Source organism: Cygnus olor, chromosome 11 (assembly GCF_009769625.2).
Source record: "Cygnus olor isolate bCygOlo1 chromosome 11, bCygOlo1.pri.v2, whole genome shotgun sequence".
Lineage (NCBI taxonomy): Eukaryota > Metazoa > Chordata > Aves > Anseriformes > Anatidae > Cygnus > Cygnus olor.
Window position 1 is genome coordinate 15,055,589 of NC_049179.1, and position 17,591 is coordinate 15,073,179.

The 17,591-nt window shown below is 46.8% G+C and overlaps 1 protein-coding gene across 1 annotated transcript in view; it reads right to left on the minus strand.

Annotated features, from left to right (window-relative positions):
* LOC121076098 (A-kinase anchor protein 13-like) overlaps positions 1–17,591 on the minus strand; it is a 94,716-nt gene that overhangs the window by 764 nt on the left and 76,361 nt on the right. Inside the window, exons 5-6 of the mRNA XM_040570149.1 lie at positions 16,079–16,226; positions 5,069–5,365 (exon numbers count right to left, since the gene is read on the minus strand). Coding sequence (XP_040426083.1) covers positions 5,069–5,365; positions 16,079–16,226 — 445 coding nt within the window. The remainder of the gene's footprint in view (positions 1–5,068; positions 5,366–16,078; positions 16,227–17,591) is intronic.

The window sequence follows — 17,591 nt, forward strand, 5'->3', positions numbered from 1 at the left end:
TTACAGTCCTGTATTTATACTGCACATACCCTCAGAATACATATTAAATTTTGATTTCTAGATATAAAGTGTAACCATCTGTTTGGTTTTAACAACAGCCTTCCAAATGTCACTGGGAACAGTAAATAACCCTACCCTCAACAACAGTAACGACCACGTTCTTTAGAAAGTTGCGGTGCACTTGCAGTAATTAAGACTGACATGATTATACAGCACCTGAAAGTAATGCTGTGTTTGGAACACCATGGTAACAAAAGCAATCCCTAATTACGGATAGTCTGAGATACATTTTTGGATGCCATTTGAGTTCCCGCAGGTTGACAGAGAATTAAAAGCAAAGCCCAGGAAGGGACGGTGCAGGGCTGGGGGTAGAGCAGAGCGCTGACGACACCGCGGACCCGGGGCAGCAGCAGCACGAAGGGAGGAGGCTAGATACCCGTGCCCAAGGGGTTCAAATGCTCTCTGGATTTGGAATGCAAAGCCTTCACCTGCCCAAGCAAAAGCCCTGCCTGGTCCCTGCAAGGCAAGGACATGCTGCCGCCCCAGTGACACGGCACCGGGTTGGTTGGACTCGATGATCTTGAAAGTCTTTTTCAGCCTAGGTGATTCTTGGGTTTCCTCCATCTCCTGCAGTCTTGGCACGTACCAGGCTTTCTTTCACTGTTCAGATCACCTAACCAAATGGTCGTGAACCTTCTGTCTGCTCCCTGATGGCATCAGGGAACTCAGGTGCTCCCACCCCTGGCTCAGTACGGGACCTGTACTTTCTTCTCCCAACGTCCCATTATTGGCACAACAACAGCTTAGCATTCCCTGTAAAATGTTTTGTATCTGTGGATAAACAGATACTTAATGCAGAGTTACTGCAAGTCTTTCTGGGGTCTTTTCCTCTAAACTAAGGATTGAAGGCTTCTCTGAGGTCTTCTGCAAGTAGCAGGTGGGAGGCTGCACCCCAAGTATCCCACACTGCAGGTGGAGCTGTGGAGAATGAGGAAAGTAAGAAGTGGTGATTGGGAAGGCAATTTAGAAGTCAGATGTACAACATCCTGAGACCAAACCAAACAGCAAAAACATAGCCAACAAATGCTGCTACTGGAAAAGGACCAAAACACCACAGCTCCCTTCTCTGCTTTCTAGTCAGTTCCTTCCACACAGGACCAGAGCGTTGATCAAAATGCCCCAAAACCCAGCTACACCCTGTGAGAGCAGCTGACACGAGGAAAGCTTGAGAATAGGCTTTATACATAGCCGTGTATTTTAATGAGGAAACTACTCCATAAAGAAATTGTTAGTTGGAAACCTTATTCAAGTCAAACCATGACCAAATGAGAAGGGTAAGGAATTAGAAACAAGAAATTTGGGTAAGAGTATCATCTTCCCAGAGAAAAGCAAACAAGGAAAGCTGTAAGGTGAGACCACTGATAAACAGTTTCAGCAAAAGGATTCTGTTTTCTGAACTCGCTTTTCCATCAGGGATTCACGAGGTCCAACCACTGCCCTCCACCACACGAGCATCGCTGTCGGTCGCTGGTAAGACCAGGCTGGGTATCGCACTCCACGCTCCGACTACTGAACAAAAAGCTTGTCATCGAAGTCCAAGTCCTACAAAAACAGTCTGGGGCTAAATGTGGCACAAAGGGTTCATTCAGAGCTTACTGAGGTCCAAATGAATCCACTTTTTTCAAAGAATTTTAGGTGATGAACAAGGGAATGTGGTAACAGATTATTCTAGTCTTTTACATTGTACCAGAGCAGTATAAATTAATTAATACTGTTTTTGAACAATGTTAATCAAATACAATAAAATTACCGTATAGATTAATCAATACTGCTGAATGCATGTAATTTGGGGGCAGTTTCCTTTTAAGCAACAAAAACTTTTGCTCTTCCAGACCAGTGAAAATAAAACCAATGAGAATACTGCAAACGAACATATTGGGTTTTTGACAATGCTCTGATGACAACACAAGAAGAAACGTTGATTTTATTTTCAATTTATTTCAATGAAAATGATGTTTAAAGAGATGACAAGAAATAAATGTAAAGAATATCTAGTGTGAAAGACTACTGGGATTACGGAGACCAAACAAACTTCTCTTGTTGAACAGCAACAGCTAATTTAAGTAGGTTACGGACAAAAAAAAAAAAAAAGAAAGGTGTTCCACTGGAATGTTTGCAAATGTCCTCTAGCAGTTTTAAATAATTTTAGAGGTATTTTTAACCCGCAGCTGAAACAATGTGTTCTTAGCAATTTGGCTATAAGAATGCACCATGCCTTTAATCTTACGCAATGGCAAACCCTTAAAGAATGAAGGCCTTGGTCTGGCAACCAAAACATAAGCAAGCACACGATTCTTGCATAGCTCTGGTGCAGAGCTATCCTGCACTTTTCCTTATTAAGTGTTACTTCTAGCATCCTCTCTGCCCTTTGGGGTGTGACAGCACTGAACTCGCTGTCCTCTGCTGGAAGACTTAGGAGTGGGTGAAGGAAGCCCCTGCCCGGAGCCATCCCCTCCCCAAAAACCAGCACCGAACCGTGCTCAACCCCGGAGCGTGTACCCAAGTTCATCCTGCAGAAAGGCCACAACCTCCTACCTCTCTCTAGACTCCAGCCCTTCAAAACATGTCCCTTTAAACATGTTTTATAGCAACGGCCACCTCCGAACAGCGCTTCCCCACCACGCTGCTGTGCCCGGAGAGCTGGCTGAGGCTCGCCGCTCGCTCCTGCTTTCAGAGGTTTTGCTGAACAGCGGTGTTTTGTTTGCAGCCCACAAGAGCCCATAGAGACATGCCAGCTGAGAGGCAGCGCGAAAATCTTTCACGAAGGGATCTGACATTCTCTTTTGTTCTCATTTCTACAGTATTTTCTCCTCCGAGAAGGTTACTTGAAGTATCCGGCAGTGACATTTAGCAAAATGGGAAATATGAATCAGGGGAACTGTTGTAGGTAGTGAGGCAATGCAGGACGGGCTGGCCCACTGTAGGGGCACAGGCCAGAGCATGCAGAATTGTTCTCGTGCTCCCACAATTTCAATCTGTGCTATGCTTTTTACTCTCCAAACCCCAAATTAACCCACAAGCACCACCAGAGAGGGGCGTTGTGTTTCACCACAGAGCAGCTTTTCCTAATGCAGTTCTCCATCATGAACCAGAGACATCTCTTCCACCTCGTTCCACCAAATTAGGGTTATGTGACCAAAAGGATGATTATACATACAAATCCTTCCTGTCACAATCACAAGAATTCCCCCAAGTTCCCCGTGCATAATTAGCTCACTGAAAACGAACCACCAGATAAATCTGCCTCTGGACAAAAAGCTGGTCAGGGGATGAAAACCAGACCAAGTCATAAACAAACTGCCCTTACACAGTTACTCGTGAAAGGACTCACTGCAACGAACATTTTAGAGCACCAGCACTCTCAGATGGAAGTTGCGTTTCCTGCCATGGTGTCTGTTCCCTCACACGAACGCATGCCTGCAGAAACCTCGCACGCGGTGCCAAAATGCGCAGCTCCCCCACCTCACTGTAAGATGTAACAGATGCTCCTCGGGTCCATTAGCATTCACAGCCCCACACCATTGTGACTTTCAGGCACATAAGTGTATGCTGAGCAAATCAGTGGAAACCCTACGGCCTGATTTCCCTAAGTACTGATTTTCCTAAGAGTAACCGAAGTCAAAAAGAAAAACTAGATCTCGGCCTTCCTGCGAAGTCAGCAACACTTACCAGCTTCAATGGAAATGTTCATTAATTAACAGCGCTTTGCCAGTCTTTGACTGTGTTTTCATCACTTAAACAAAATAGAAATGCCTGTGTTATCACAACTTTTTAAAATGCAAAAAGAAACATCAGGAAAAAACTACCAAGTGCTTATCTCCTGGTAAACAGACAACAGCGTTGGAATTTCTATCCAGAAACCACTAAATATGATCACATCTTTGAATGTCTCCTAACACTGCTTCAGCTGCCTGCCCATGCATTCATGTTTACAAAAACAGTCAGAGGAAAAGAAAGCGGAAAAAAAAATCCTGCAGAAAACCCCGTCAGGGCAAGCAGAACCGCAGCCTCTGTGCTGAACAAACCATGTCCCATTCCTCTTCCAGTGCTTGTGCTGCTGTATCCCATAAAAGATAGCGGGTGCCCCACAGCCATGTTCCTTATGTGAAACTATTTGCCAAAGTACCCCCAAAATTTACAGCAACAATTTGTACGCACCGGAACTAGCCCCACAGTGCCCCAGTATGCTTCCTTAAAGCTCTTCTGTGACAAAACCAGCAGATCTCCAAGGCTATGGACATGCTATGGGGGCATATCAAATGCTCCCACTCTTCTGCTCTGCAGTTATCACAGACTTTGGGCCAGCACTGACCTTTATTTATAAGCTCAGTAGCCCTCACTGCTGTGGTTGAGGGCTAATATCGGTCAGGCTTTCCCACTTCTACTCTCTTTTATTTGCAAAATTATCCAGGCTCACTTTGGGGAATATCTGTGTTCGCTCAGACGGCCGTACAACCAGGGATGCTGCACAAAGCCTCGGGGTGCTTGCACACCAACTGTGCTGCCCGCAGGCGGCCAGCCAGCTCCTCCAAGAGACATTAGATGTGTTTTGCACACATCGCATCCCTTTGCACCTGTGCTGTAAAACCAACATCCATCAAAGTGCCGAGGCTGTGTCACAAGGCTAATATTCCCCAGGACATTAACGTCCCTACACAGACCCATTTCTTTCAGGAAATCTGAGAAGCACGATGCTGATGCATGCATAGCACCGCAAAGACACAAAACCCCCACCGGGCTGTGTGTTACAACACTGACCTCTTACCACAGCATGCCCTGTTTTACAGCAGAAGACACAGAGGAAACATCGGTGCCTTCTGCATTTCAGGGTGTCTGAAGTGCAAAGCACAGGATGCAGAAGATGCAGTAGGATACAGGGTACATCATGTCCCACCTCTCCGCACGAAGACCAACGCATATTTTGAAAGTCATGTGGATGGCTCCCAAAGCAGATGACTTTTTCCCTCTCCTCCCAGCCCCATCTCACGCGTGCCCCCATGCTCCTCACCGTTCAGGGACTGGTCTGCTCCCAGCACGTTCCATTCTGCCGGCAGCTTCAGGTGTCGAAATGCCAAAGCCACTTTCTCATCCAAAAAGTCCACGTCGGCAGCGGGTGGTCTTGACCGGTCCAAGAAGCGGGTGAAGATGAGTGCCTGCTGGTTCCCCGCGCAGGTGGCCAGAAACTGGGCTGCGTCGTAGGCTTCATCCTGGATGAACTGGAAACTCTCTTCTGCCACGACCAGAATGGGATGGCCTTCTTTGGAGGCACAAAGTACCACCTTCACCGTCTCACAGCAGTCATGGCCTGCAAAATAAAACCAAGGGAAATGGTATAGGAGAGAGAATCACACATGTTCTTTATATTAAATCAGATAAGCATGAGTTATTGAGGGTCACAACTCTATATTAAATGCTTTCTTGGGAGTTTACATATATTTGCAGAGACAAGTGTTTCTTGTAGATCTTAAAAGGAAAAGATGTGTAATTCCTCTCTTTTTATTTGTTGCAATATAAATCCATAAATACCTAAGCAGCTCTGATCTGACCAGACTATTTTTGATCAGCTACAAGTAAATTCAATTAAAGATTTTGCCAATGCACCAATGGAAGTTATGGTCCAACCAGCTAGATTACGCGGTCAGACAAGATTTTCTTTTCCAGCTCCATAGGACTCGGGAACTCACCAGAAACTAGAACCCAGGTGCTGTGAAATTGCCTACTCCAAAAGCTGTCCCAGCACTTGGCTCGGACGACAACCACCGCGACGTCACCTAACGCACAGACCTACAAAGCAGCGATCACTAGGAGAGCACAGCCTGAAAGACAGAAGTAAAACTAAGCTGCTTCTGCTAAATAAAAACCTGGAAATGGCCACTTGCCATATTTGCCAAACGAGGCGGGTGGAAGCTCGGTAGCTTTATTTAATTAGGGCAGGTGAAGCAAAAGAAAGGATATCTTGGCGTGGCAACAGTTTTACTGACCCAGAAGCTTGAAAAATAAAGTTTAGAGGGGAAAAAAAATCTTTCAGCGATTTAAAAAGGAAAATATACTATGTGCCCAACACAGCCAGCACTGGCAACTGTCAGACGTGCCCCTTCAATAATAAGGTTCGTGCTTCAAGCCCACCGTGCGGCACAGCTCCTTGTTCCTGTGTCAGCCTGACGTCAGCGCTGTTTTTGCCAGAACAGCATGGACCCGTCGCTAATTACTGGAACAGCTTCTTTTTGCCCATGACCTCAGCATCCTACTACATTCATGAAACCCGACTTAATTAAATACAAAATGACGATTTATTTTTAAAGGCTTGAAAATGCTATTTAAGCCCCTATTTGTGGTCAGTGGGAAAGTTTCCTTCTTGTGTCAGGGCCCTTCGCCGTTGATTTCACTGACAAAAGGAAAATATGTCCCTAATCTCTGCAGCCATTCAGCCGACCTTCCAAATCTGTTGAGGCTCTTGGCACCCGTACAGGTTTGTCTGCTGAAAGAGGCGATCCTGAAGTTAATTGAAAGGTCAAAACTGCTATTAGGACACTGCGGGCAGCACCAAAATTGTCCGAGATGAGGCTGTGCGGCTTCCTAAGGAGAGCAAGTGCAGCTGGAACTGTATCAAAGACAAATGACGTGAAAGCTGAAGGAATAGACAAACTAGCACTGATGTTACAACTAAGAGTAAGGGTGAGAAGTCCTTTTTTTGCTGTTCTTTGGAAGCTGTGGCTAAGCCTCACTTGGAGAAAAGCACGGGATGCGGTGAGTCCTCGCATCCTAAAGCAGCGAGGACTTGGAAATATTGGACACGTGTTCAGAGTTCAGTCCGTCACCAGCTGACAGGACAGGCAGTGGCAGAGACCTCGGTGGCCCAGAGGAAGTCCATGCACGAACTCTATGCATGAACACAGCAGAAACCTTGAATATTCAAGGCAGAAGGTGCAATTTGGGGGGAACTACCCTTTAATGCAGTTCAGAACTATACATCCCTCCCCCTATACCTTCTTGCTTTGCTCATCTTCCTTTGAATATCAGAATAAAGAGCTAGTAAGACTTACTGGCGTTGTTTAAAGCCTCCACAAAACCCCGAGCTGTACGCAGCCTGAAGAGCACCGTGCTATCCTACGAAAGCTGACTCAAGGGCTGTGAACTTGGCTCTCCCTCATGCAAAGCAGTGCAAGTTCGCTAGAATGCGAAGTTAAAAAAAAATCCTAATAAAAGATTGCCTAATAGCATGAGAAAAGCTAAACCTTTGATTTTTATTTTTATTTTTTTAAACTATTTTTCTCTATTCCCCTAGGAATCCCATCTGCAAAACACCCTAGAACACAGCCACTCTGCCAGGAAGCCGGCTGTCCTTCAGGACTGGAGCTGGAGGCAAACACGGCCACCTAGCAGTCACGGAGAAACACATCAGGACGGTCCCTTCCTTGTGAGGAAGCCAAACAACCCTTGCGTGGGGCAGCAAGAGCTCAGTCATGACAACAACTGGAGAAACCTCAGTCAAGAAACGTGGTCTCCTTAAACGGGCCCAGGTGAAACGCCAGGCTTGCAGGAAATTTAAGGAAATGCAATTTAGGCTCCTGCAAAATGAATGCAGGAGCATTCAGCGTGACACAAGCAGAGGTGACAACCTCTCCTAACTCCCACCAGCACCTAACGCAGCCTTGAAAGCGAGGTGACAGAGCCGACAACCCGGGTCTATCTGATGGGATCAAACGAGCATCCCGCTAAACCCTGGGGAATGCTCTTCTGAAGGGCAACCCCTCGTGAAGCTTTGATGTTCTCCTTCCCCACATCCGAGGAGATGTCAGGCTCGGGGGGGAAGAGTCTGGGACAGGTTCTGACTTTGGCAAACAGTTCAAACGAATGAGGAGCAATAAATACGATTGCTCAAGAGGTCTCTGCCCCCTGCTTTGAAACAGCTACAAGGGACGTCGTAAGCAAAGGGCCCGAAGAGCCGAGCGCGCACACACGACCTTCTGCATGACCCGCTGGTGCGGCCGGGCTTTGTCCACATCAAAGCCCTGCTTCCTGCGCCTGGACCAGCAGCTGAACTTCAACAGCCCCTTTTCCCAGAGCACATCGAGCAGCGTTAAGGAAAAGTGAGCTCAGCTTTCTGGCACTCTCAGGAGATAAGTGGTTATCATCTGCGGAACAAGCCCAAAGCTGTTTTTACGAGGTTAAGTAACTTGCCCAAGATCAGAAAGAGCTCAGGGCAGTGCCGGAACTGAGGCTATTGCTCTGAATTGTCTCCTTTCTGCTCCAGCGGGCAGACAGTGGGGTTTCCTCCTAGCATGGGGTGCCACAAGCACCAGGGCGCCGGCTACCCGCCGCTGCGCTCCCCTCCAGGAGCGGAACAAAACCCTTCTGACTCACCACAGAGGTGAAAAACCCGGGTGCGTCAGGGAGAACGACGAGCCTATTTATAGGCTGTCTGTAAAGGTTTGCCTTTTAGAAGGCTGAAAAACGCAGGGGGCTGAATAAATCACGCACGTGGGTGCACCCACAAATTGCAAGAGACATCTCGGAGCTTTCGAGCGCGACTGGGTTTGCAATGCTGCACAACGCTGACTGCCTTCCGTCGCCTCCACAAACCTGGACCCCTGGCCAAAACAGCAAAAGCAAGTGGTTAAATCCTGAACACGGCCACACTGTTATCATCCAGCAATACTCCAACCTGAATTTGAACTCCTCCAACAAACATGGCAGTGGTTTTACCATGCTGATGTCTCAGGCTACATGCTGTTCTCTTCTTCGTACAGTTTTTGCCACAGTACGAAGTTACATCATTTCTGTGCTAGCCTAACCGTGACAAAAGTCAAATCACCCACCCCCTAATTCTTCCTCTATTGCATTTTACCCCATTTCTCCTTCTCCTCCTCGGTTTGTTGCTCCAAATTTAGAAGCACTCGACTACTCGGAGCTGTTCTTAGCCGTGCCAACAAACTGCAGGAAAAACACAGAAATTTTAAAACTTTCCACTCTATGCAGCAATGGGCGCAGCGGTTGCTTCTGTCATGATAAAGTGAATTCCTCATCTTCACATAAACCCATACTTTAAAAATTGTTTAAAGCAAGACAACAGCTCTTCAATTAAGGAATTCCTTCCCGGGCCACTCGGTGAAACTTGCTTTGGGCAATGCACAACAACAAAAAGCGAGGAACGCGGGGTTCTGGCCTCTCTGTGCTCATCCCTGCTCAGATGAGATGCCTCGGTCCGATAGCGCTGCCTCATCAACGCAATAACGTTGCAAAACAACGAGGAGGATAAAAGGCGGAGGTTGGGAGCTGTGAGGGCTTGGCAGACAGGTTAATGTATGGTCACAGACCTGGCCGGCCAAGGGACACCCGTGTCATTGACCTGGGGTGTGGTTGAAAGGGTGGCAGCGGGACCCTCAGCAGGCTTCTCATCATTAAACAAGGCACACATGGAGACGAAATACTGTCGCTGCTAAACAGAGCTCTTACTAAAACATGATTTCATTTCCCACTGCTCTCAAAGTGGAAATCCTGTCCAAACCTCCTATTTTCAGAATTCACATTTGAGATAGCAGACAATGGGCCCCCAGCCTGGGCGGCTATTTAAAGCCCTGCTGGAAGCACGTGTTTAGGTTTGCCTGGTAGGTGACTAAGGACCAATTGTGCTAATTGCATCCTCGGAGTTACCGTGGTGGGGCTGAGCCTGAAGACATCTCATAAGGAGGTTTAAAAGCAGGACAGGGAAGACAGACAGCAATCCCCTGGAATAGTTTGCGTTTGCATCCACCAGATGTTGCCATCTGGTGGCTCGTAGACAGGCACGTCAAGGGATCTCTCTCCCATGACCATGTGAAAAAGAACTCTTTTCTCCTTTAGAAATCCCAAATTCTGGTTCTGAAAACTAGAGCCTGTATTTGAAGTGCGTAGGGGATTTACAGATATTGTCTTCCCCCTTGCATCACAAGAGACCTTATGAAATACACAGGCGCTGTACCACTGACGGACGGGAGCCTTTTTTTTTTTCCATTTTAAACCCTGTGCTACTCATACGGAAAGTGTAGAAAGATTTTTTAAGGTCCTTTATGCTGCAGAGGTTCTTAAAAATCTGAAGAAGTGTAAGACCCCACACATTACCTCATAAATAATTTCAATGCAGATTCAATCACTTTTTCCTGTGACTGATGTCATCTCGAACTGGCATCATTTCCTTTTAATTGCACTGCCTAGCGCAATTAAGTACACCAAAGAGGACGGACTGCAAAAAAAGTCTTCTTGGCTACACTGTTTTATTCTATTTTAGGTTTTTTTTTGTTTCATAATTAAGAGTATTCTAACATCCACAACTGGTACTGCCAAGTGGTCATTTGTTATGCAAGTTGTTTACCCTTTTGGTCTACCAGTGCAAAGATTGTAATTCATGAAATATAGCTTTTTCTATGAAAAGTCATTTCCTAGTGGAAAACAGAATCTGTGGTAGGAGAGAATAAAGCATGAACATATGTAAAGGATTTCACAGTAAAATAGAGGTTTGAAATGAAAATATTTCCAAACTAATTGAAATTAATTTCAGTTTACCCTTTCAACTAGCAGAAAGGAAGGAAGGAAAAAACAAAGAGCTATACGAATTCAGAACCACAAAAATAAATAAATAAATAAATAAATAAATCAGAACCTGCTTCTCCGCCCGAGCTGCACCCTGGACAGAAAGCTGCCTGGGACTGGGCCAACTGGAGCTCACAGGAGGGTTTTGGCTCTGGGGAAATGGCTGGCAGCTGGGCACTCTTGCAGGACACCTCGTGCCTCTGATGCTTCTCCTCCTCCCCTTTGATATCCAGGCAATGATCCCCTACCTTTTGAGGTCAACCGACGGGAAAAAGCGGTGTAGGTCTTACACCGAACGGGCTCATGGCCATATAATGCATCGCAACAGCATCACACCTCGCAGAATCACCTTACCTATTGTTTCGGTGACTTGGCTTACAGACGTGCTAGTTCCTTCCCTTCCCCGGTCTGATTACGAGCTGCTGCAGCATTGCATTTACAGCACCTACAGTACCTGTCTCTCCCTATTTTGCTCCACTGGGCTCCCCGGTGCTTCCCAGCTACCACTCTTCTAGCACAAAGCCAAACCCGCGCCAGATGACGCAGCCACAGTTGCAGCACGCCAGCTCACAGCACCATGAGCTTTTTTCTGCGAGCTCCTCCAAGTGCGGCTGGGGAAGTTCTCCCCAAATCCACCCGACAGCTTGCTGGTCCTGAGCTGCCCCCGCTGCACACTGAGCTTGGGGCTTTTGACTCATTCGAACGAGGATGAGGTCGCTCTTTTTTTGTTGTTTTGTTTGCCGGACCATGCTTTAAGGCTTCATTTATTTTTGTTTTCTGTGGGGGAAAAACTGCTCCAGAAGCAGAGGCAGGAGATGAGGCTGCTGCCTTGCAATCAAGTTTCACTTCCTTGCTTTGACAGACTTTCTATACAACCATGCGCCACTTGCTTGGCCATTCGACGTCTCCACTACCCTCCCTACCCTGCAGAGATGCTGGGAAGAAAACTGTATTAGAGATTAAGACAGGCTTAGTCACTACAGTAACAAGGACTGCATCATTTCAGCAGCAACAACAGTTTAGCCACAGCAGCAGAGGTGCTATCACTTCTCTGTATCCTTCCCTGCTTACACTTTGTATTTTCTTAATTCACAAAACGCAGTGTCCATGCTTTGGTAAGTAATGATATCCAAACCAGAGAAACATTCAGTGCCACCGCATCTCTGCCTGCCACGCAGATGGACCTTAGCAGGGGAAGTGCCCGATGAGAGTGCTTGAAATAGTTCTGCACAACTACTAAGTACCTCTGGTAGAGAGGAAATCTTCTTAAATTATGGAAAATTTGAACCAGATCATTTGGAAATTGAAGCATCTTAATAGTCACAGTAAAGCAATAGCAAAATCAGGTTTTGGTGCCTTTTCACCAAGGCAAACAGAAGCTCAGTTACAGGATACAACCCGGTTTGTTCTTAGTTTGGCAAAAGAGCAATTGGAAGCACACAAAAGATTCACTGCCCAGTTCTTGCGACTCAGTAGTTTGTTTTGATGTTTTAGTTATGAACGATCAATCAGCTGAGAACCTGTTTCTTACAAGGGGAAGCTATTTCCCCTAAATTCCTGACAGAGCCAATAGCGGGGCAGGATAACCACCTGTAACCACCCATCCCCTCCGTCAGAGCGAGTACAAAACCATGGGTATTATTCCATCCCTTGAGTGATTTCTGAATCTACATTTAGTGACATATTCAGGTACCTTTCTCAAGGCACTGAAGCTGAAATGATACGCACCTAATTACCTATAAAGGATTAACGACTGTGCTGGGCTCCTCTCAACGTCCCTACTAGGAGCTGCTAAATTCTGTTGATGATACAAACAAGGCAGCAAACCAGGACACATCCTACATCCCTGAAGCCTCTTGGGTCCAATCCTTGCCTCCCTTTTTCCTACAGTATGACTCACAATCTTACTGCATCCGTAGTGAGCATTTTTTCCTTACTTTTATGTCACTTTTATAGTCTTTTCCTGTCCAAAAGACTCTCCTACACACGTGCACCTGGCTATCAGAACTCAAGGTGCCTCCGCTTCAGGCTCGATACTTGCGGATTGACAGCTGCATGTGGTAAACTTACACTCCTGCAAAATAACAGCACAGTTTTTAATCGTCTTCCCTGCGCGGGGAAAGGCACCCAAAACCGCACGTGATGTTCGAGAGATGCTCTAGCGACCGCAGCAGAGAGGGGGCACAGCCACCCCAGAAATTCTTGACATGAGCCATGGGAAAACGAAAGCCCGTTCTCTCTCCTTATAAGTTTGTGCAACTCATTAATTGTTAAGGCACTGATCGTGGGAGGCTCCACGGCACCATCCCACGAGCAGCACTGCCAGGGGCACACCATCAGCCAGGGAGCCACACGCTGACAGAGGATACAAGCTAATTACCAAACAGGGTGCAAAATCTAATGTCTTAACTGAACATTTTCTCTGAGGAGAAGTTGCTCCCATAAATTTACAATCTGATATCCTTTCTTTTATTATGAAATAAAAAGCTTTTACTTGAACAGCACTGTTAACTTTATCCATCCGAAGTTTAAAGCCGATGATAAAGACAGGGTAAGGCAGAGGCAGGTTGCTCCACTAATTATATAAAATGCTGCAGTCATTTGACTGCAGTTGTCTGCTTTTCTTTAGGTAAGCCCTTCTGGAAATCAAGAATTTTCACATGCAAAAATCTAGGATGTATTCTGACAGTTTATATTTCCATTTCATTTTCCTTAATTTCTCATCTAAAACCACCTTGAGTTGTTGAGATTTCTTTTTTAAATGTGATTTCCCTTTGAAAGCTTTGCTAAAACATTCTACTTAATTTTGGCACCAGACGTAATCAAATCATTTCCCTTTCTGCTTCTTACACCCCCGTACTTCACCAAAACTACTGGCAAAGTCAGAAACAGAAAAAAAAAATATATCAGTCTTTTGTCTTTACATTAGCTTTCGCAGAACGCCAGCTCCCCTGTAACCCCAGCTCCCTGAAGGACCGCGTCCAAATCCCCTTGGGGACTGTATGTAACTGTGAGGCCTTGGGAAGAGGATGAGAGAAGAACCACGAGGCCAGAGGGGATGCAGAGGAGGTTTGAGGCTGGCTGGTGGAGGGGCTTGGCTCAATTCTTGCAACTCAGCCCTCCTTTCATCCTCCGGAGCCCCGCTCGCCCCTCCGGCAGCTGCAGCATCCCAGGGATGCGCGACTCCTCTTGCGGCACGGAGGTAAAGGCAAGCTGCTCCAGGCCGGGAGGTAAAGGCAAGCTGCTCCAGGCCGGGAGGTAAAGGCAAGCTGCTCCAGGCCGGGAAAAGGACAAGGTTTTGGTTAAAAGCTGCCTGCAGAGTTTACTGGCACAGCACTTGCTGACTGCCCGGGCTCGGGTGTTAAACAAGGGCTGGGCTCCCACACACCGCCTCTTGCTGATGGCTAATCCTGCAGCGAGGTCAAATAACGCCAGCCGTGAGTCACCACAACCATCTCCAAGGCAACTGGCTGAATTTACGATGTAAACACGCGATTACAGACCCACTGCAGGGTGCAGGAAGGAGAAGGAGGAAGAGCTGGGCTGAAATAAGTCATGCCTGTATTAAAATCAGAATAGTCGGTGCCGAAGTAACACTGGACAAACACATCTGTGTCAGCGTGATAAAATGATTCTCTCCTCCCTGTTTGCTTCTCCTCAGCGTCTTCTTCACCACTGAAGGCTTTTTTATTTTTTTAAACTCAGGTAGTTTCTCCAAAATGAGGTATGAGCACAGAAGAAGGTGCTACAGCATGGTAGCTTTACATCTAAGATGTCACCTCTTCCCTCGCTCTGGCTGGCAGGCACACAACTGCCCTTCCTTGAGGTCCCTGCTCAATATTTGTCTGATCTAAACTGCATTTTGGGACAGCAACCATCCTTATGGAGCATCCCACACAACAAAATCACAACTCCACTGAAACTAGGGAAAAAAAAAAAAAGAAAAACCCGCTATAAAACAAGGAACAATTGAGAGCAATTACCTCCCTTCCCTCTGAATCAGAAGCGGAGTCAGATTTCCCACCTATTCCGACTAATGGTGACAAAAAGAGCCCCGGGAGCCCGCCCTAGCAGCTCCCTTAGGTTTGGGGCCAGCAGGACATGGGAAGAAGCAGTGGCAGGGGATGAGGCACGGCCACCAGCCAAGCCGTGGCACAGAGGATGCCCGGGCAAATGCTGTAGGAAAGCATTACTGCTGCCCGGAAATCCCATGAAGTATTCTGGTTCCTTCGGCGGCTGAGGACGAACACAGCATCTTTTCAGTTCCTTTCTTGGCAATTTGGCCGCTCGGGTCCCTGCGGGGAGATGAGGTCACCGCCAGCAGCGCTGCCACAGCCCCAGCGCGCCCCGCGCACACACGGGCTGCGAGTCGCTGGGAGAAAACAGGCGGTGACCTAACCCATTGCACCGGCTTCCAGGAACCAGGACCGTAAAAAGGCTTCTCTTCCCAAGCAATAATAACGACCCCGACAGCACAGAAAGGGGACGGAAACGAGCAAACGGGGTGGCCAACTCTTAGCCGCTAATCGCCAGGAGGAAACGTCGTATTTCATTAGCAAAGCCCTGCGCCCAAATTGTGCTTCATGCACATCTCTTAAAACAAGTCACTAGACAGATTTAAAAATAAATAAATCACAAAACCAAGCGATACACTCAATCACATCAGCTATCCTGCATGCAGTGAAAATGTCAGACGCTTTTCTCACACTCGGATCAATGTGCTGCATAGCAACAAGTCAGAAGGAAAGGTTAATGGCAGGGACCGCAGCCTGGAACATGCCCATTCCCACGGTCCTGAAGTCACCGAAGGGAAACGCCGCGCTGATTTGCTTTGTTTTGCTTTAACTGCACGAGGGCTTAAAAAGAGTGGTGGGCTTTAACGTGAAAAACCACTCTGTCTGAGCTCCCGGAGCTGGAGGGATGGCACCAAGCACCGCGTGTTTGATTGCCCCTGCAAGAGAGTTTCAGAAGTGCTGTGTTCGAATGAACTGCGTGGCAACGTTTCAGGGAGAAGGGCTGTGTTTCACCAGGCCTATAGTAAAGAACATCACCACGTTAATTAAGCAGATCCTAAGCACAGACAGATCTTAACGAGCTGCACACCACTTGGACAACAGCATCTCTAACCTTGTAAATGAGTCCTCCAGTATCTTGCTCGCATTTAAAACCTGATGTTTTTTACTGTGTGTAAATATAACTTTGTATTTTCTACAACAGAACTCCATAGTTACACATTCAATAACTGCCACCTCACAGTCATGTAATTCTAGTGAAGTCAAGCAAGAGATCTTTAAAAGGCAAAAGCAGTAATCCAAACCACACATCCTACTCTCAATGGATGTGCAAATGAGGAAGAAGATGACCAAAACAGAATTACATTTAAATCCACTTGAATTAACCAGATATCGTGGATGGATACACTGGTACGCAAAAGAAGGCAATTGTTTACCAGGAGAAATTGTCTCCAGGCTCCCAGGATTAATCTTCCTTGTGCTTGTGCAGTGTTGGACAGTTGACCCGGTGAAGACCAAGTAGAAAACTACATCATCTTCAACTTTATCTTCCTCAGTCAGCTGCACAGTAATAACAGAGTCACCCTAGGAAAAAGAACAAAAATATACATTAGGTTTACATTCGCAAGAACTGCATGAAATAAAACTTCTCTACCCCCAAGGCTGCTGCTTTCTGTTCCTGCACTCCTTTCACATGACTTGGGGCCCACCCTACTTTTCAGATATGCAAGTCAGCCTTAGCACGCCTCTTAGCCGGACTGTCAAGCATTATAGCCAGCCAACCAGCCAGCAAATATGTTGAGCACAGCTCTGGGAAGAGATACGTAGAAATCTCCGGGGTATGTTCAAAATAGCAACTTAACATGGGGAAATCATGCCGTTTCACTGAAGTCTGACAGACACACACCCCGCACTCAGTCTTTTATAGGCACAGACATGGATGGATACACACTCACAAATATATGTATATACACATCCCCCCACAAATAGTTGGCTAAGACAACAAAACAGGGCTAGCAGCCTAAAATTGCTAATCTTCACATAATTTGAACAAATTAATTCCGTCATTCGTTTCCCCTGCCAAGCTAGCGACTGTGCTGACAGCTCCAGTGTGACCAACTCAACCCCTGAATGCATCTCATCCTCCATCAATGAACACAAAGGCATAAAAGGTTTGCGTCTGCTGAGGTTTCTCCACCTGCCACGAGGAGCAACGTGGATGCAAGGACTCCAGCCGACTGTCACAGCCAGGCAACGAAGCTGCACCCAGTGGTGGCTGGCCCGTCTCTGCAAATTGGCAAGGGCAACATTGCTGTAGCATTACTGCATTATTTATTTACTTTATTATTTTTTATTATTACTTTATTAGGCCTGCACATGAGATAAATACTCCTGCTTAACTTCGCAGAGACTTATTTCAGCACCTAAGAGCTGCTGGGAGCAAAAATGGTGTACACAGAGGGCACGTACGGTCATCACTGCTAACCTAGCACAGGATACAATAAATCCACCTGCAATTCCTACACCTGTGCGGACAGCCAAGGAGCAATACCCAACAAACTAAGCTTTCCCTGGGGAAGGGAGAGCAGGGAAGGAGGGTGGCTTGCAGTTCCTCCACCACTAAGTGAAGCATGCTCACTTGATCTGACAACCCAGCCTCTATCTGCCTGAAGAAGAGTTATATAAACTACAAGACACCGTCAGCAACAGACTGGGAAGTGACCTTCTGCCCCATTTCCCTCAAAGATCAAAACCAGTTGGATGCCCCAGTTTGACACCCCAGCTGCGTCAGCCAGCTCTCGGCCGCCACGCCGTTCAGCATACGGTTACGGCTGCAAATCTGGAAAGGATTTTTGTTGTTATTATTTTTGCAGGTTATGTAATTCTAATTTGCATAGCCAACAGAACACGCATGCCGCTCCGTTTCAAACCTTCTCCTTGAGATCACTC